Source organism: Pieris rapae, chromosome 1, assembly GCF_905147795.1.
Source record: "Pieris rapae chromosome 1, ilPieRapa1.1, whole genome shotgun sequence".
Lineage (NCBI taxonomy): Eukaryota > Metazoa > Arthropoda > Insecta > Lepidoptera > Pieridae > Pieris > Pieris rapae.
Window position 1 is genome coordinate 4864193 of NC_059509.1, and position 21569 is coordinate 4885761.

The 21569-nt window shown below is 35.0% G+C and overlaps 2 protein-coding genes across 2 annotated transcripts in view; one reads left to right on the plus strand and one right to left on the minus strand.

Moving 5' to 3' along the window:
• The first annotated feature begins 3918 nt into the window (after nt 1–3918).
• On the plus strand, nt 3919–15130 carry LOC123689628. Its single transcript, XM_045630741.1, has 2 exons — nt 3919–7471; nt 14985–15130. Exons 1-2 carry the CDS (start codon nt 3919–3921, stop codon nt 15128–15130), a joined length of 3699 nt encoding a protein of 1232 aa, XP_045486697.1.
• Nucleotides 15131–16459: 1329 nt separating this feature from the next.
• The window catches only part of LOC110994883 (lachesin-like), a 43063-nt gene continuing 37953 nt past the window's right edge, over nt 16460–21569 (minus strand). The window contains exons 6-9 of the mRNA XM_022261782.2: nt 19654–19782; nt 19065–19184; nt 18605–18775; nt 16460–18272 (exon numbers count right to left, since the gene is read on the minus strand). Coding sequence (XP_022117474.1) covers nt 18013–18272; nt 18605–18775; nt 19065–19184; nt 19654–19782 — 680 coding nt within the window. The 3' untranslated portion in view covers nt 16460–18012. The remainder of the gene's footprint in view (nt 18273–18604; nt 18776–19064; nt 19185–19653; nt 19783–21569) is intronic.

The following is a 21569-nucleotide window of genomic DNA, read 5'->3' on the forward strand; positions in this document are numbered from 1 at the left end:
ACTTTAATTATTTAGAAGACGTAGAGGCGCTCTAATTACAACGGTTTTGATATTTAGAGAGATGTTACGGGTATATATTGTCCTAAGATTATTATAATAATTAAGGGAGATATCTGAAGGCGGTACCTATTACATACTTTCACTTGTATGTTCTTTTAAATAGCACATAATTTTTTTCAAAATTAAATTTTTCAGTTGCTACATAGGCTATCTAGATGCTAAATAAAAAATGATAATGCGATACTTACTCTTTGAAAAAAACTGCAATTTTAGATTTAAGTAATTCAATTTTGTTTTTTTTTTTAATAGAATGTGTAGATTTAAAATTCGCGTGATAATCTTGAAAATATTCACTATGGAATTGGAATTTGGGGAATCAAGACTTGAGAGCAACAAGGATTTCGTGCTCCTCAATATTCTATGGCTGCGCCTTAGTGTGCTGAGCGAGAAAGAAGTTTTTCATTAACGACGTCATACGTGACGCTCAATATCAGTGGCGTCTAATTAAAAAAAAATGAAAACAATCAACAAGAGACGATGTTGGCAGAGGTGTTACTGTTTTATAGTATAAGAAATAAAGATAAAATTTATATAAGATGTGTCAATAATAAATCACAACCGTCTGGGTGTGAATCATATGATAGCGCGCAGCGCGCCCAGAATTCTTTGAAAACAAACGAGACTTACCAGTCCATTGCTAGGAAGAGTATATCATCTCCAACTGCGTAATTTTAAGGTGATTCCCTTCGCCAGTAATATAGGCTGTTTTTTTGGACAGCCCTGGAGTTCTAATACAAAATAATTAATAAAAGTGTGTGAGGAAATACGCAAGTATAACTCGCTAACACACTCGTGCACCTGTCCGTAAGTTACGATGGGTGCCAATGAAGAAGCTGGCTTCGAATTGATAAAACATCTTTCATATTCAACGATTCAAGCTCTAAGTTATTGCTACCTATTTAATTTGAAATTGGCGTTGTAGTCGCCACGGTGCACATTTTATAAGGGATCGGGAAAATATTTTTTTTAAGGAAATTTTCGAACTTCGAATAATATGAAATTTAATAAAAATAAAATATTGCGTCATCATAATCACTTTTTATTGAACATCCCTAGCATACAGGAAAAGTTCCTAACATAACAATGTGAGAATCTTTAATAATACAGGCATTACCGCGTGTTTATAGAACATAAAAATAACTAAGAAATGTTTATATTCACACCTTTATCCGATAGCTGGTTGTTAATGGTCGCGAATGGATAACGACGTTAGTAAAAAAAAAGATTATTTACCAACAAATTACCTTTTAAATTTTATGAAACATTTCAACGTTCAAATAATCATAACCTGCTTATGACGGGTATAAAAACACAACCTATACTTTTCAATTTATCTTAATACCATATTTTATGCTTCAATATTTCGAAAGTATGATAATAGATTTGCACATTAAAAACGCCTTTATTTTGCTGAAAGAAAGGGATTGTTTTTCATTTGTTTTTATTTTCAAAGATTTGTATTTTGTTTATAGGAAAAGGTGACGTGTAAACATTTTTCTACGTCTTTCGAAAAACTTTCATTGCTAAGCCAAGTAAAAGATCATTCGATTTGTATACAATTTAAGTTTGACGTTTTGTCTTGGAACTTTTTAATAAAGCGATAACAAGTATTATATATAATTGAACTGAATATTAATAATATTCAGTATATATAAAATCATTTTAAGTCGAAATGAAATTCGCGTAGGCAGCTAGTAACATAAATATGTTCTATTTATCCAAACTACACTAACACATATTAGCAAATTACCGTCATGTTATCAATTAGTTAAAATCAAAGCTCGTATATGTCGTAAGTACGATTCATTAGGCGAGCAAGACCCTATTCGATTCATTTATTATTTACGTCAAAAGTAGTTTACGTAGAACATAGTTCGATGTGGTAACATTATCTATTCAATACGCCTAGGTTAGTTGCCTAAATCAACACAGAGTTTCACGTCAACTTGCGCTTACTACGGTAACCGGTGACCGAAAGTTTAAAGTCCAGTCTAGATCTTTATTACGTAAAAGCTTTCCAGTAACAGTATTCTCATTTAGACTATTAGTTATCTTTGCGTCAAATCTATATTTAAACATCAAATGTTTTTTAAAAAGAAGGAAGAAATATTTAAGCGTCCGCAGGCCCCTCAACTCTGATTAACATTATATAAAAAAATATAAACACAGATGTATCTTTTATAGTTCTAGTATCATTAAAATGAAACTAATTTAAACAAAAAAATGTGTGCGTGTACTAGTATGCTTTTAATTTTACAGAAATCGATGTAATAAAGTTAAATAAGATATGTTTAGCAAAAGGCTTTTATGATCATAGATGTTAATACAAATAATGCAATTATTTCATTTTACTAAGATTGTTACAGAATTTCATTACTTATAATGGAATTATGCCTCTCATTGTTATCATTATTATATATTTTTGGTAACAATTTTTGTTATGACAACAAAAAGATGGCGCGTAACCGAAAAATGTGACGGTAATTTCCAACGCCGATAAAGTTGTTTCACTTCAACAATATTTTGAAAGTCGGTCAAACACTATTACGAGGAACAAAACTAAACGCCCTGATTTGAATTTAGGCAAACATTTCTTAGCGACAATAGTAATTCAATTAGGGGAACAAGCGATTGGCACTGGCATCGCGATATCGTAATTAAGTCTGTCTTGAATCTTGATCGCAGCCCTTTCGGCGTCACAATGAGAGTCAGCCAGAATTCCCGCACAAAAGCGTGAACCGAACTAATGGCGTGTACATAATCCGTATAAGTCCTTCCATTCAACGTTTGCTGGCAAATTTTTCAACGATGATTTACTGAGGACGTCTGAGCCTGGGATGCTCATTCAGCGAAACTGCAACTTAAATGTTCCGAATCAAATATACGGGAATATAGCAATTATTATTCAGCTCAGTTCCGGTATTTCGCGGAAAGTTATTGTCCAGCTTATTTCCTATTCCGTGCTAGCTTCACCCGGATACCTACTTCGAATGTGAGCGACTGGACTTATGAATTACTTATACCTATTAAACCTATACATAGTGTTGGCGACTCATAAATAGAAATATAAATATATTATAAGTTAGGTTTGAAAATTGTAACTCTATAAATAGAAATTAAGTGCGAGTGTTAAGAGTTATAAGTTAGACAAAATATGTATACAGATTTAAGTGAGAAATATGGTTCAGTTATGAATGTAAATATATTAAATAAATAAATAGAATACTTCGCCGAATAAAAGGGTCACAGCTCTCGACGCGGTATACCGGCGCAAATGTATATAAGCGTAGCTCTCGTCGCGGTATACTCATGGAGTACTTAAGCTCGGCGCGGGCGAGTCTCGAGGCAGTCGCGGTTCAGACTTGACACGGTGCACACGCGCAGTCGCGGTTCAGACTTGACACGGTGCACACGCGCAGTCTCGGTTCAGACGTGACACGGTGCAGACGCGCGTAGAGACTCGGGCTCTTTCCTCTATCCCGTGACAACGAGCTGTGATCCAAGAATAATCGGCGAAGCAAGAAACAAGAACAAGCCGCAGTTTCATTTCAAGACAACATCTACAATTACGCACTAGCAGGGGTGCGTGGGTCGAGGCGGTACCAGCGTTACGTCGAGCCGTCTTGACAAACGAGTACGTAGTCAAACCCCACCGGTATACAAAGCCGCACCGAGGTTACTTAGGTTACCGCACGGGTGATATCAAAGGAACACGATTTAAACGTATTATACCGTGCGGGCCTTAGTATATCTGTGGTGTCGGCGGTGGTGATTGGCTCACCATCCAATAGTGGTCCTTCGAGCCGGATCCTGCAACAATAGTGGAGTGAATCAAGAAGTGAACATTGCGAGGAGAAAATGCCAATCACAAGATCACAGAATGGGATGCAGCGAGGAGAATCGACGTTGACTGTTACCTCCGCCACTACGTCCGAAGTCCGGACTACAGGCGAAGAGATAACGATCGAGCAGTCCACGTCGACGAGCGCAGCCAGCCAATCAGAGCAAGCATTGACTCTGACACCAGCGGGTTATACCCGGCGGGCCGCATCGAGAACCGTATCAAAAGCCAGCTCAAGACGACTAGCCGAGGCCAGAGAAGAGTTGGCTCGCTGCGAGCTGCGGAAAGCGCAGGCAGCAACACACCTGGCCAGATTACGATTAGAAGCGGAAACGGAAGATGAAGACTCCGTTATAGAAGACGTCAACTATGACCATGAAGAAAGGGTAGCAAACTGGATGCGCTCATCGGAACAAAAGCCAGAAGAAATAGAAACAAAGAGCGACATTCGAGCAATAGCCGACGCAATAAAGGAAGTCATGACGAACCATGTAATGCCGCAACCGAAATACATTCAAGAGCTGCCAATATTTGAAGGGGACAGCTCCGAATGGACGGCGTTCCGAGTTGTATACGAAGATACATCTCCCATGTTCTCGGACGTTCAGAACATGGCGCGGCTGCGTAAGGCGATTAAAGGCACGGCGAGAGAGAGTATTAAGAGCCTCTTGTACTCAGAAGCGACGCCAGAAGAAGTAATTAACGCTTTACGCCGAAGATTTGGTAGACTCGACGCATTGGTGCTAGCCGAACTTGAGAAATTAAAAGCGCTTCACAGAACGACAGAAAATCCCAGCGACATATGCGTTTTCGCAAGCCAAATAAACAACAGTGTGGCCGCCATAAAAGGATTGAAGAAACCGCAATACCTGTACTCGCCGGAAATCATGAAAATTATCATAGAGAAGATGCCCGCGATTCTGAGATTCAGATGGTACGACTACACGGCTGCGAGGGAAGAGGAATCGTTCTCAGATATTCAAACAATAAGCAACTTCCTCAATTTAGAGGCGGATAAATGCGGCGCATTCGCGGTACTTGAAGACAGCAAAAGTGTACGACCGAGCGCAACGATAAAAAGACCGGTGAAGCAGGCTACTTTTAATATTGCTGAAAAGAGAAGACCAGAAGAAATCGAGTGCCCAGTTTGTGAAGGCAACCATAAGCTCAAAGACTGCCAAGGATTTCTGAAGGCGGCAGTCAACGATAGATGGGAAACGGTTAAGAGACTTAAGGTTTGCTTCAAGTGCCTAGTTGGAAAGCACCGGAAAGAAAAATGCCGAAGACCACCGTGCAAGCTGTGTCGAACATGGCACCACAGCTTATTACATGTGACATCGGAGAGCGAACAATGTCATAAAGAGGCAGCGACCAAGACAGCGACGGTCCATACAATTAGTACTCCAAAAGCTATTTTAAAGATGCTTAAGGTGGAGATCTATGGACCGACTGGGAGCAAACAAGTACTAGCGCTGCTAGATGAAGGCTCTACGGTGACACTGCTCGATGAAAATGTGGCTGCAAGCATCGGCATTAAAGGTCCTCGCGAAACCTTAAATATAGAAACTATCGGTGGAGGACAAATGAAAAATCACGAATCAATGATTGTAGATATCAAAGTGAAAGGGATAAGACAATGCGAGAAGAGCACACTGAAGCGGGCAAGGACTATCAAAGAGCTGAAATTAACCCCACAATTTATCGATAAAACCCGAATTCAGAAGTGTCATCACTTGCGGGGTTTACTGCAGGACGTGTGTTACGAAGCTGAGGCGCCGAAGCTGCTCATTGGCCAAGACAATTGGCAATATATTGTCTCGTTACAGATGCGACGTGGAAAGCCAGGGCAGCCGGTGGCATCAAGAACAAAGTTAGGATGGGTTATCCATGGCTACGATAGCAACGGCGTGTCTCCGATCAATTATGTAAACACATGCGCACATGCAAGAGTCGTCGAAGACAAAATAAATCAGCCGGTGAGAGAATATCTTATTATTGAGTCTTTGGGGATTCAGCCGAAGAAGCCTTCAACGGCTATAGAACAGCGAGTGCTAGAAATATTGGAAAGAAATAGTCAACAATTGGAAGATGACAGATCCGAGGTCGGACTATTGTGGAAAAGGAAAGACGTACAACTTCCAAACAATTTCTCAGCGGCCTTCAACAGATTTCAAGGAATAGAAAAATATCTGCGTGAGGACGCTAAGTTTAAAAATGAGTATAGCACGCAAATAGATCTGTTGAAAAGCAACTACGCTGAAGAAGTAACAGCCGACTGCACATCGAACAAAAAGTTGTACCTGCCTCACTTCTCAGTGAAGAAAAAGCTAAGAATTGTCTTCGATGGTGCAGCCAATCACAACAGAGTCAGCCTCAACGACATTCTGTTGTGCGGACCGGACTTCAGGACCGGTCTACAGTCAATATTAGGAGTGTTACTGCGAGTACGTCTAGGACTCCTATCGATAGCGGTCGATAAAAAAGAAATGTTACCGCGAGTGAATATATGTGAAGAAGACAGAAATAGTCTCAGGTTCCTTTGGCGAAAAGACAAGAAAGCGCTAGTGAAGGATAACAGAATGTTATCAGTGATTTTAGGAGCTGCGTCACCTTGTACCACGATTTATATAAAAAACAGAAATGCAAAGGCCTTCGTACATAAATATCCAGAAGCAGCGCAAGCAATAGAGCAATATCGCTATATGGATAACTATTTGCAAAGTTTTTACTGTGTCGACGATTACCAACGAGTTATACAGCCAGTCAACTTGATCTACATGAAGGCGCACTTTGAGTTACGAAGATGGGCGTCGAACAAAAGAGTGATCATTGAAGACGACACCGAAGCTCGAAAAAGCTACCTAGAGCATATCGGTAGAATAAAAGATAATCGGCTGCCGCGATGTGTGTCACTATTCTGCACTGAGGGGGAGCTGCATACTGTCGCAGACGCGAGTAAGACAGCGTATGCAGCCGCAACTGGAGGTAATGGAGAATACTTAGAAAACCTCGTTGATGCCAAGTCGAGAGTAAAGTCTCGGAAATCAATATCTACGCCGAGACTTGAAATGCAAGCAACCTTGTTGGGGACAGAACACATAGACAATTCACCAATCACGAACCTAACTGACAATTCGAAACAGGAGACGCTAAAACCAAACTACATTCTCATTGGACGATCCAGTGGATCTGCGCGCATACTACATTTTCCTGATGCAAAGCTGGTGGGCAGAAAAGATTTGAAGTCCGTCCAACGACTCTCTGATCACTTTCGGAAGAGATTGCTACGGGAGTACTTGCCCAAACTACTGCCCAGGAAAACGACTAGACGACAGAAAGGCGAGCAGCTGCAACCAGGCGACGTGGTTCTTATCGTAAAACGCACGCTACCACGATGCACTTGGCCGAGGTATCATCGAAACTACATACCCCGGGCCCGACGGAATAACCAGAATCGTGGAAGTCGCAACCAAAGGGGAAGTTTTACGAAGACCATCGTCGAGGATCCTGATCTTGGTGCCTGCGGAGTCGCCGTGCAGGAACGACGGTGCTGCGCACGAGGGGGAGAATGTTGGCGACTCATAAATAGAAATATAAATATATTATAAGTTAGGTTTGAAAATTGTAACTCTATAAATAGAAATTAAGTGCGAGTGTTAAGAGTTATAAGTTAGACAAAATATGTATACAGATTTAAGTGAGAAATATGGTTCAGTTATGAATGTAAATATATTAAATAAATAAATAGAATACTTCGCCGAATAAAAGGGTCACAGCTCTCGACGCGGTATACCGGCGCAAATGTATATAAGCGTAGCTCTCGTCGCGGTATACTCATGGAGTACTTAAGCTCGGCGCGGGCGAGTCTCGAGGCAGTCGCGGTTCAGACTTGACACGGTGCACACGCGCAGTCGCGGTTCAGACTTGACACGGTGCACACGCGCAGTCTCGGTTCAGACGTGACACGGTGCAGACGCGCGTAGAGACTCGGGCTCTTTCCTCTATCCCGTGACAACGAGCTGTGATCCAAGAATAATCGGCGAAGCAAGAAACAAGAACAAGCCGCAGTTTCATTTCAAGACAACATCTACAATTACGCACTAGCAGGGGTGCGTGGGTCGAGGCGGTACCAGCGTTACGTCGAGCCGTCTTGACAAACGAGTACGTAGTCAAACCCCACCGGTATACAAAGCCGCACCGAGGTTACTTAGGTTACCGCACGGGTGATATCAAAGGAACACGATTTAAACGTATTATACCGTGCGGGCCTTAGTATATCTGTGGTGTCGGCGGTGGTGATTGGCTCACCATCCAATACATAGTATAGGTTGGTTCAAGTCTGTTAAGGATTGTTATAAGTAAAGCATATTAGCCTATATATAGGCGTTTATTTATAAATAAAGTTAATAATACAGGTTTTTAAGTAAGTGAGTGTTTGTATGTACAAAATATACGCCAAGATTAGAAGATACTAATTTTTAAAGTCATTGTCTAACATATATAAGCATATATTGTAAATCTTAACTTTAATATATAAAATTAAAGCTTGCATTATTATAAATTTAATTTAAATAATATCAGAGAAACCATATTACATTTGCAATAAATTCAAACCAACAACGTAAAATAGACGTTTAATATTAAAAGGTTAAAACAACGTTGAATAAAACAACACTGTAAATTAAATCAAAATCTTGCAAAATATTGTTTGAATATAAAATGTCAGAATAACATGAATACAATCAAATATAGGCACAATGTTCATATTGTGTTTATATTGGACACGGCAAATATAGGTACCTATAGAAATTGAATGAAGCTTCCATAGGCAGTAAACGTAAACTGCCTGAAAAAATGAATTGGTTTCATTTCAACTGACACTGTACGGTGTCACAATGTTCTGCCTATATTGCTATATACATTGTACAGTTACACTCCCGAAAATTGTTAAAACTTCCAGCAATATACTAGCGGTTTCGATTACAATTATAACTATGAGACCGTGGCTTCTATTAAAGTGTTTATTTATTTATTTATTGGGAAACCAAACAGAGACATCCTTAATAAAAACAAAGTCAAAAATAAAACACAATACAAACACACTGGATGCATCCACAACAGGTTACACTTATACAATAAATATATGTTGAACCTCATTTACCATATTATGTCGCAAGAAAATTTTTGAAGCATTGTATTTAACTTTAGTAGTTTGACAGTCATTTGTCGATTGCGAATATTTGTGGAATTGAAACTGGCTATTGAGTTAAGTTTTTGATAGTATCTTTAATTACACAACAAGATAACTCCAAGTTTCACTAAGTGTTATTAAATAGGTGGTTGAATTGGAATTGAATGTGTCGGTATTATTATTCTTAGTATAGTAGTCTACACCATATATATTATTTCTTGTTAAATAGTTTATAGACATCGTTAAAAGTAGTTTCATTTAAATATTTAAGTTTTATACTATTTTCTTACAGTGTAAATAATGTTAATTTCTATTTTATCTGATCACCAAAGATACATAAATATTAATAAATGTGTTCATTGCGAATACCAATTGCTATACCAATACTTCCATATTAGCAATTGATTGAAAACACAAACTTGTTATTGAAAATTAAATCTATACATTTTACAGGTAAAGATAAATATTATAGGCTGTTAAAACATGAATCGCTGTAGTGAAGCCCTGAATCAGTCTCTTCGTCGGATTTCGAAATGTCGGAAATGTCGGATTCCATAGCGCTGAAATATCTCTCTCTTCCTTGCATAGTACCCTCACAGCATTATTCTAAGATCAATCGAAACACTTGAATATCAGCCATAGTAATGCCCGAAGCGTTCCTGCGTACCATTCGGAAATGTTGACAACATTTGAATCTAATTAAATACACTCTATTCTTATATTCTTGTTCTTGGTTGTGTCCAGGCACCTTCTTTCACAGATATATAATAGCGGTTCTAACCTAACAAAAAATGATCGTATTGAATCGAGTGGTATCATCGCAATTTACGTATGAACATAAATCCCTTTCACTACTATCAATATATCTCCTCAACCGCCACCACCATACGTTAGTTATGCATACGAGCACCTTCTAATCGAGGGCTGTTCTAATCTCCTTCTCTTTCTACTGTTTTGCAGATTTTGAAACGACTCTAGAAAGGTTTGCTCCTCTCTATTAAAAGTTAAATTTTATTTTTGCTGGAGAGATGGATTTCCCATTAGTTAAGTTACATATATGTATATTTTACTTAGTAATTGTCAATTGTCAAAATCGTCGCACTTAATGAGTCCTTTAATTTTCCCCACACTATTAAAACGTAATAAAACATTCTCGTTTCCAATAGGTCGACTACACTTAATTCTTTATACTATATAGAGTCAATTCGATTTAGCAACTCTTCAATAAGTCAAGTTAGGTTTTTTTAAGTCTAGCGTCTCAACCAGGCTACCTCTAATTATATATTAGTTTAAACCTTAGTTGTAAATGATTAAAGCCGGTTGACAACCAAATTCCCTCCAAAAACCGCCACCAAACGTAACTCAGTTAATATATTATTTATAACATGTTAAAAAACTACCATTACCACCAAAGTTTTATACTCTATAGACAAAGATATGTAATATAATTCAAAAGTCAGTATTTTCACAGCGCGTCTGAAGACAAATGTGGACTCATAATATTTCATCTCACGTACTCATAGTTTGTAATAACATAATATGTTATTTTATCTGAGTCGCCGGCTTGGGGTCTTTATCGTTTAGTAATGACATTAGTGCCATGTCTTTCATGAGGCGAAAAAAATGCTATTTGTAGTCAAGTACAAAATTGCCTTGATGTTTGGAACATCGAAATAATTACTGCTTTGAATATTTCTAGTACTGTAGTGAAAGTAATTGTAGTACTAATTTATTACAACTTTTAAGTCCCGTGATCCCTAAAAGATTAACAGTACAAACACATATCTGTGTATCGCCTGAAAATGTGTCCAAGAAATACCTTTGCTTATATATGAAATCAATATTTCATATCAATAATTATATCGGTATTTAGATTTTTTATTACGTTCATGATAATTACCAAACTATGATAGTTATATGGAATAATACTAAATGTTACATTAATTATTAAGTAAGGTAAAAAATATATTATAAAGAATATTAAAATAAATAAATTTCGTTAAATTCGAAATACAATTAAGTACGCTATCTCTAGATAATTGCCTTAAAAAGAGGCTGCACTGTACGATGTAATCTTATTATAAATCCGACCTTTTTATTAAATAATATAAATAAAACGCTTGTCTCAGTTTTCATAATATAATGTCAATTTTTGTTTATGAATTGTAATTCTACTAACTAAATTCTGTGAATCATAGATAACGCCTTAAAATATTCTGCGAATTTTTTCTGTAATCTTTGAATGCAACCAACTCAAATGAACGGGTGATTGTTGGTGTTACACTTCATAATTTTTCCATTGAAACAAGTACCCTTTGTTCTTCGGAATATTAATTGTCCGCTACATTTTAATTCAGCTTGCTTAAATCTGAAAAATGAGACAAAAAAAGAAATATAGAGTCGAGATCAATGTAGTAATGTATGAAAAACCTTTGATAGAAATTACTGGGTCTATTCAATTGGCAATACGATACAATTTACGCCTAATCAGCGTCTGGTAATTTACTATTATATATGTCAGAGACAATTTCGTAATTCATGTATTTTTTAATTATTCCATAATTTGAGTTTGAGTTTGAGAAAACTGTCTTGCAGAATTTAAATAATCGTAAATGGTGTACATTATTTGTAGAAAAACATAGTGAAAATAATAAATAGTTATATTACTTGTTATTGTTAAAAACTAGTTTTATGTGCATACACGTATAGCATGTATAACGCATTGCAAAATCAATATAAAAAAAAGAAAGCATGTACATAATTTTTTCATACTTACGAGTATTATATCTAAAAAAGGAACCATGTAGATATAATAAGTATAAAAATACTATTTAAGGAATAAAATGCAAAATTCTTCCTTTCCCTAAGACGTATTTTGTGTTCCACAATGATTAATCACCTCTGTACTCAGGAACGCGATAATTTACTGGTACGTCCAATGTAGAATCGCTTGCTACGTAATTCGGGCGATAGTACTCAATTACTGAGATAATCAGTCTACTAACTATCACAATAGAGACAAATTCGTCTTATCGCCATAGAACACATGTATTGAGGTATATGGTTTATTAACACAATCTGTTAGATAAAACTGGTAAAGAAGGATTGAAGGATTATTTTACGGCAACGGCCGGCAACGCACTCGCGAGCCCTCTGGCATTGAGAGTGTCCATGGGCGGCGGTATCACTTAACATCAGGTGAGCCTCCTGCCCGTTTGCCCCCTGTTCTATGAAAAAAAAACGTTTAATTATTTAAATTTAAAAAGCATTATTTGCTCACTATTAATAAATAGAAAATTAGATCGATATTGTCTAGTCAATAATACAGATGTAAAAATATTTTCCAAGGCTTTATGCTATCATGATAATGATTGTTTGATAAAGGTCGAATTTATAATACTCTGCGGAGTTCTGTCCGTCATTTTCTAGTTTGCAATTCATGAACTACAGCAAAAACAACTGTATGAACAAATAAAATGTTATTTGTTTCGTTTCATATTTAGAACAATATATTGTTGTAACAACTAAGCTTGTTTCTGTTTTGTTTTAAATATGTGTTCAAATTTATTATGAGTTATAATGTTCTCTAATTTTGGAAGAACAATAGAGAGATTTCGATAGAGCTTTGAGGGGATTATTAGAATTGTTGTGGTTGATATTATTTAATTTAAATAAAGATATTGGTTTTATAAAAAAATTGGAAATGTTATAACTTAATGTTAAAAGTTTTTTTTTTTTTGTACAAAGTAGGTTCTACTGAAATTTAATTGACTTGCAATTTATCGTAGATTAGCTAGCAAAACTAGGATACAAATCTATTAATAAACTCAGATTTCAGAGATCATTAAATCAAAAAAATATAAAGTAAATAACATATTAGCTTTATCAATAATTGTTCCTTAAAAATATGATAGAAAGAGTGCGCAGTCAAATCACATTATCCCATTCCTTAGTCACATTGTCATGATTACGTCACATAAAAACACTTGTTACACAGTCGGCGCTAGACACTAAACATCAATCACTTCTACTTTGCCATGTTTAGATTGGGCAAATTAAGGTTGTGTGCGAGCTCCTTTTCCCTGAGACAAACGATAACTCTTCCACATTTATAAGGATTATTTCATGACATACAACTTCTTTAAGTCGCAAAGATTTGAAGGAATCTTTTCTTTGTATTTTTCTTTGTGTGATGCGTAATAAGTTGTTGTTAGATGTAGCGATATTTTTAATAATGATATAGTGTATTTTTAACGATGACGGCTCGTTCTTTGTGTGTCAAAGCCATACCGAAAAAAAGTTTCTTGTTTTTACACTTGTTTTTTCTGTTACACCAATTGTATTTTACATATGCTAAATAATAATAATTAAGTATCTATATGAAGTATAATAAAATTAACCACATACGAAAACCGCCTATAGTATGCGCCTTCCAATCCGAAATAAAACTGTTTTTCCAGGATTCAAGACGACTTATACACACTTTGCTACTGAGGCACTTGCTCTTAAAATTTGAACAGACACCTACATCAATATTTTATAAACGACATATTATTTTATGTATTTGTAGGCAAGTAAGTATCAGCTGTCTGGGTCTGCCGAGGCGTAAATTTTTGCTTTTAAAACGTACTGAATTTATCAAGATGTTTTCCGTTCCCATGTAAGTGTTAATTAAAAAAAATGTTGAGCATTCGTTACAGACCCAATGATGCGTAACGCATAGCCAAAAATGCTGCTATGTACTTCGAGAGCAAACAACGTTTATTGTGAGAGATTGTCATGGTATTTGCTACTGCAGATAATAAAAAGACTATTCAGTCAGCTAGTTTAGCTAAAGTTAAATAGTTACGTTTCGTACAATAACGGAAACGTTAAGCAACATGACTAAAAATTTGAATATTTATTTTTATAAGCATTCCTCGCGCTCATAAAAAGACCTCTGTAAATACAAACCACAGTGGTTTTCATGTACCTATTTCATTCCATGATTAAGATTGTAGAATTTTGTAAAATAGCGAGCTAATATTTCTTAAATTATTTGAACACTCACATTAACGGTTACAATAACTTTATTTCTCATATGAATTATGTAAAAATTATTATTAGAACGCACAGATGTAGGTACTTATATAAAATTTACAAAACAAAAACAGCAACAAAAATGTAGGTAGACATAATAAACTCGACGGTCAACCAAGCAAAAACATAGATGTTCGGATTGGATTTATTACTAGATGTGGCATTGATGGCATAGTCTGATATAACAGGTTTATATTAATTACTTTTTATATTTTAATAAGACTATTTTATTTTTAATTTATTGTTCTTTGTAGATATTTTAGGTAGAAACATTTATATGATTTATATGGGTTCATAAAACATTTTATGTACCTATTGGGTTTTATTAATTTTTTGTCCAATAGAAGTAATAACTTATTAATATAATGAATAATAGTAAAACTCACATTAACAAGATAATTATCTAATTATGAGATACTGAATACGCTAATCGGAGTGATTGACACCTCTCGTTTAGCTAATTTTCCGCCCAATCACTTAGTCCATGACTCGGCTTTTATAAAATATTATACGAACCTTGTTAACTTTTGAGTGGTGAGTCATATTATTTCTGAACGCACAAACATTTAGGTTGCTTTGAACATTTCATTTACGCTTGTAAAATTATTTTTTTCCATTAATTAAGCTGGTAATAATTTGTTTGAAGTGTCATACCATACAGCCTATATCATTAGTAATTTTAGAGTATTGATAATACTTTACTTAGAATCAATTTCTATGTTGCCGTGAATCGAACTTAATGTCGTTTTCCGTAGGTGGTGTTTTTGTTACTTTAAAAAATTTCGGCTCTCTTTACTAACTGCACGGCGCCAGATTTGCCTGGGACAGCCACGCCTCCGTTTTACAAGGGTAGGATGCAAGAAAATACTGCATCGCATCCCGATCTGCTGACTTGTACTGCCACATGCGGCAAAAGCCCGCGAAGCGAGGCAGTAGATGGCAAGACGGAGATTTGGTAGTCCGCCGGGTGCAAACTCAGCAGAAGGTTCAACAAAAACGGTTCATGGCCATTTCGGATGACCGGGGCTGTCTGGACGTGCTGAATGAGCCGGTCAGTTTTGTCCTCTATGGGATCTGTAAAGGCACGCGTAGAATCGCGGATGATCATGGTACGCGCAGTCTACGCGCAACCAGAGGTTAGATTGGTATCTTCCGAGATCACATGTAGCTAATACCTTCTTCAGGTTTTGAGCGTCCCGTAGAGGACGAGGGGTGGATTCTCTCACTCTTCACCGCGAGCTTTGTGTGGTAGTTTCTGTTTATTCTGCGAGTCTTATATATTATTGTATTATACGCTTGATGTTATTAATTTAAATTAAAAGTAATTTGCCTTGCGCATAATCGATGCATTTATGAGCAAGAGTTAATTGGATTAATTATGTGTTGGTATGACATAAAAGTAATTTTAACTGATTGTTTCACAGAACGAAGCAGGGGAAATGTATTACCGCATTTGGTTTAACAGTGTATTGTCCCATTGTGCGAATATGGATATGATTTATGTTGCCTGACATTTTATCGTCGTTCTTCGTGGGAATACTCAAGTTAAATATTGTTACTGTTATTAACAAATGAAAGATATTTTATTAATATAACATGAATTGAAATAGAAATATAAATTGCTTTTAAAGACGCGGCGACTGAATGTTTCATAAGATGTTAATGATAAAAATTATCTACTAGATTATACCCTTTTCTATGGAAACATTTCGGGACAGCTCCAAATTATTTGAAATCTGATTAACTTCAAGAGAACTTTAACGAGAGAACATAACAACCTCAAATTCTAAACCCCCTTTCTTTTTGAAGTTCAATATAATCTCTTTAAATTTTAATTGAATTTAGTTGAGGAAATATAACACAATATTAATAATATAGGTTTCTATTAAATTTTATTTTTAAGCGTTGAAACGTTGTCGTATGCTTTGATATTTATATTAGAGTTTAATACTGTTTAAGAAGAAGCAAGTTTTTTTGCTTGATAGTTAAAAATATATACATCTGAAATAAAATTACAATACCTTGTCTCCAAAGTCCTAAAATGCAACTTTAATGATGCATTGAAATATTTTATTTTATACATACAATTTATTTCACATTTATAAGTCACTAGCTAAACCGTTCTCGAATCCACACAAAAAATCGGATTTAGGATGAACCTAATATACAAATACGCATATACGACTTATATAATATATATACAAATTTAGCTGATCCTCTATATTTTATCTGAATAATGTGATATTATTTTAAGGAATTTGAATAAAAACTAAAAATGTATACACAATTCATTTATTATTTTTTGTAACGACATGGTAGTAACGTAGGTACATTACAGAGTTAGCCTTGACTAGAATAGGAGAATGACTCTTAGAACCGGCAGAGCTACCCTCTAATTCCAATACTGACTGCAATGATGAGTTACGTACTACGTTAATCAAGCGATATTGAAAGACCTATATCTAATCGGCCTTCAGTGCCGTCATATAGACACGATATTACATTGTAGCAATGCTAACTTATTGAAATCAGTATTGATTTTACAGAATAGCAGAATATAACACCAAGCATGAATTAAAATCGCAATGTACTATAATGCCAATTAGCCAATATTAAAAACTGTTTAACTTTATGCCTTGTTAACATACATAGCTCTTTTAGTAATAGTAAGATAGTCTGTAAAACAGTACAAGACCTCATGCATTCAATTCACCAAGAGATCCAAATCAGAAAAAACTGTAGAAAATTATACATATTATCTTTAAGTGCAGGTCTTGAAGTATTAAAACTATGTTATTTTGAGAATGGTTTTCTAATTTATTTTTCGTAACTTACAATTTGCTAACGTTTGGAAGATCATGTTTTATACAAACAACATTTTCGGAAGTATACACTTGTAAAATAATTGCTAGAATTAAAAAAAAAGTTTAATAAAGTTGAAGTCTTCTCACAACGGAAATGAAAAGCTCATATAACATCCATTATATATTCTGCTGTATTTACAATGCTTAATATATCACGTAATAAAAATAGTTCGATAAATATTGGCAGAAACAATAACATCTGTTCTACGCAGAAGCCAAGATATTTATACAGTCGATATTAACGTACTATTGATTCATAACAAAGACTTCTTAGAGGTATTTAGAGAAATACGAATAAGTGAAATACAATCGAGCCTAGATAATCAAAGATTTCATTCCTGTCGTTGTGTGTGCTCAATGGGACGTAGGACGTGTTTGATTCATACTCTACCTCTTGTAATGTCCAAAATTCGTCGTATGCTTTAATCTACAGACGAGGTCTTTGCATATGCTACAATGCAGGAGAAGATATCAATTAAATCCAACTTCTTATGTTTGCTTTTAAGACTTCTATATCGTGTTCGTTATAGATGTATGAAACTATGGCTTTGTTACATATTTCTAACGACAAATTTAACTAAAATGTTAAAGTTTTTGGTTAGAATACTTAAAAACTTTTTTTATACAGGTTCGATTGTATTTCACAAATAATATTTCGTTTGACAGCGCAAAGGAAAATAAAAAACTGGATTATAATAATACATTTACCTAAGTCTTGATAAACTCGTTATAAACATTCATCTAACCCGTATTAAGATAATAGTCTTCCTTAGCATAATAAATTATATACATACTTAAATCTAATTATTATCACGTTACACGCTAAGAGTAACATAGACAACGCAATATTAATTTCCAACTGAAATTATTTCTATCTACATTTCCAGAATAATGACGTTATATAATACTGAAATAATTACATTGCTTTTTGTTTAATTAAAAATCAGTCGCCGGGCAAAAAACTGTTTTGCACAAGTCTAAAGGAGAAATTTAATTAAGCGTAAGAAGATAGTCGTAATTGTCAGTGTAGTGGAACAAATAGCTGCGTTGTTGAGTGTTGTCAGGATGATTTTACCTTCGTTTGCGTACCATTTATTCGCGCGATCGGGCACCCGATTGCTTTTCTCATCTAGTTTATTCTCAAAATCCTCGTCGTATATTTCGGTGCCGTACTCCTCGTCTGAAGTTGTCCTCTCATCGGGATAGTTAAAAATGTGCCTGTTGTTCCCGGGGATTTCTGTAAATTAATGCTTAAGCCATGACAAAGATTTACGAGCTTAATTTAAATAAATTGTTTTATCGTGAATATTATTCCAAATTTCATGAGTATTAAAAGCCTCAATTGGCTGAAATGGTAAATAATTCGCTCTTAACAAATTTTAAAGGTGTATCTATTTTAGTTAAAAAATATTTTATGGACTATATGGAATACTAATGGTATATAATTACCGGTAAAGTAGGTATATACAACTACACAAAAGCTTTAAGACAATCACTAAGTTAAACTGCAAATACTCGCTTTGTTATCTAATAATAGTCATCAGCTAAGTTCCGAGTTTGTGTACTAACCATACAACCTTATCTTGCTTTCAACGTCACCGAGGGAGTTCTTAGCCACACAAATATAGCTGCCGAGGTCCTCCCTTCTAATATTCTTGATGGTCATAGACATTTCCGCCTCGAACATGGATTTCTGCCTGACAGTCATCTCGTGGTGTTCAGACGGTATAATCAATTCACCTGAAACAATTTGTAAAATATTTGCTTTCAAATCCAATATTAGAATTTCATCTTTTCACAGCGAAGTTTTATGAAAAATGTAAAAAGTTCGAGCAGACACCTAGAGTTTTATATCCGCTTTATAATTTGTTTCTTTTTTTATTTTGGGATTCTTTACTTAGTTAATAATTTGTGGCCGTGTTTACATAAACGTTTAATGAAAATGTTATTTACGAAGATTTATGTTTTGGACGGGTGGGGTCTGTTTTGTGAATTAATGGATGTGCAATAAAGATAGTATTATCGTTACCTGGATCTTTGACCCAGTAGTTGATGGACTTGGGCGAGGATTCGACGTAACACTCCAGTGTGACGTCGGTGCTGAGAGGCGCTCCTACCAGCTGGTTCGGCACTTGGATCACTGGGTGAACTATAAATCATACACTCATATAATTAATATTTATTTACTTACAATTCAAAACAAATAACATAATACATAAAAATATATCTAATAACTAACCTTAAAATTTAATTATTAAAAAATATTATTAAAAGGAGTCCCTTTAGGCAAGGTTCCGAAGATACTGGCAGCGTTCCCCCTTTGAATAGCTAGACTAATTCTTTGCGCGAGGTAGCTGCCAGCTCTTCGTTCTCCTGTGATGTCGACTAACCTTTTTGATAATTCCCTAAAGATTATCATATAATTATCATAAACACATAAAATATTCAAAATCTGACTGTCCTCAAAAAATAAACACTATGAGTTATTACTATATAATATTAAAATTAAGTCATTTGCAACTCATATTTTGTGGCTGAAATTACATGTATTCTGTACAGGTTAAGTTATGTGAACATTCGTGAGGTGAATACCAATGTTGAAAAAAGTATTAACTTACAGTGAACACTAATGTGGATCCTCTTACTGACGGTGGGCGGTACTCCATTACCGGCAATACATAAATATGTCCCCATTTCGGAACGTGATATCTTGGTCAAATTCAGGACCTCACCTTGGTACGTATGTACTGCGAAAAATTATCCCATTATATTGTAGAAAAAGGTGTAGCTTACATAATGATTCTTCGCTAAATTAGCGTGTGGCTCTTTGGAGACATTATATGATTATATAAAGAATTTATGGTATAAATAAAATTCATACATATAAATATTTCATTTAAGTATGGTATTTTAATTTTATATTTTATTTCTTGTTTACATATAAATGTTTTATAAAAAAACTATTTAAATTAGTCCTAGAAATCGAAGTACGATTTATCGAATGAATGTTTCAATTACCAGATCACGAATATAATACCAATTGCACATTTAATGGGTTTTGCTAGATTAAACTCTAAACATGTCGCTCATTATCATAAAATGCCACAGATATATTAACAATTAATTAGTTTTAACCGCAATACTGCGGTTTTATACTTTATGTATAGGTTTAATATATGTATGATAAACCGGAAGAAAGGATTTAGAAGATATGGTTTACTATCGGCATTATGGAGGAATTTTTAAATGAATTTGAATGTTAAATGTAGAACAAAGTAGGTCAGTGAAGACTTGCATTATATAATAGTACTTATGTATTTGTCTGGATCGCTTGATATGAACATTGTTGCGTAGAAAATGGACAGTGTACGTAACACTGAATTGAATTTTCAGAAGATTTTTTCAGAGGTTCGTACAAAGGTTTGTGGTGTACAATGAGATCTAGGAGTCCATTCATTGCACAACTCTACTAATTACGACAAACTTTAAACAATACTGGACGCGAAACTCATCCCGAGAATAGTCGCCAGAGCGCATTGTAGCCCCACAAATGCGGTCACACAGACATTCGCATTATACATATTCAGAAAAACAATGCTGTCCTTGCGCTATTCAAACATACTTAAACAAATAAAATATTCTCCTGTTCTTGTCGAGTTCAGCATAATTTGAGGTCAAAGAGTGAAAACGCGCGAAGCTGTTTTTCGAATGCTAGTCATTGTTGCAAAAGTAATTCTTTAGTAACGGATTGAATATATGTTATATGTGTAAATTATGCGTGTAAATGTGCTTCCGATAATGAAATCCAATTCGTATTAAAGTTTTTGTATCGCACGTAGTTAAAAGTTAATAACAATTCTTCTTTCTTTAAAAGTAAACCCATCTTTGTTGACTTTTCATAGAAAGCTTTACGATTATTTGAAACTTCCACTGAGGAAGAAAAGTTGGCGTGTATGAAATGAGGAATAGTGGTTGTTTGGATTAGGTTAAGTTCCGAAGAAAGGCCGTAATATTTTTGCGTCTATGCACCTTTTAATAACTTATGTTAACGACGAGTTTTTTATTAGATACTTTTTAAATTATATTTACTCCGTAGAACTGTTTCTGAGTACTTGACAAATCATTTCCATCATTACTTACTTTAGCGTCTCTAAAACATTCCGTACTTTCAACACGTCGTTAGTACATTCAACGTTAATCCTACATTACTTCTAATGTTAATAAGGATAGAGGATTTTTTTAGAGAAATTCAGAACTCATATCCGGCCAGCTATATGTTAACACAGCCATGAGTATTTACACACGAAATAGTAAAATACTTTTTCAAACTTAATTTTTATGTTATCTGTATAGTTGAATAGTTTATTTATATATTTTTATTCATGCTTAAATGTTAGAATGGTTATATTTTTTCTACAATGAATAATTTTAACTTGTACAAACATCAACATCGAACGTTATAATCATATGAAATTATTATGTTCGTCAATTATAAGTGTGTTATTTCGGTAATGTTCGAAACAATCATTCCGAC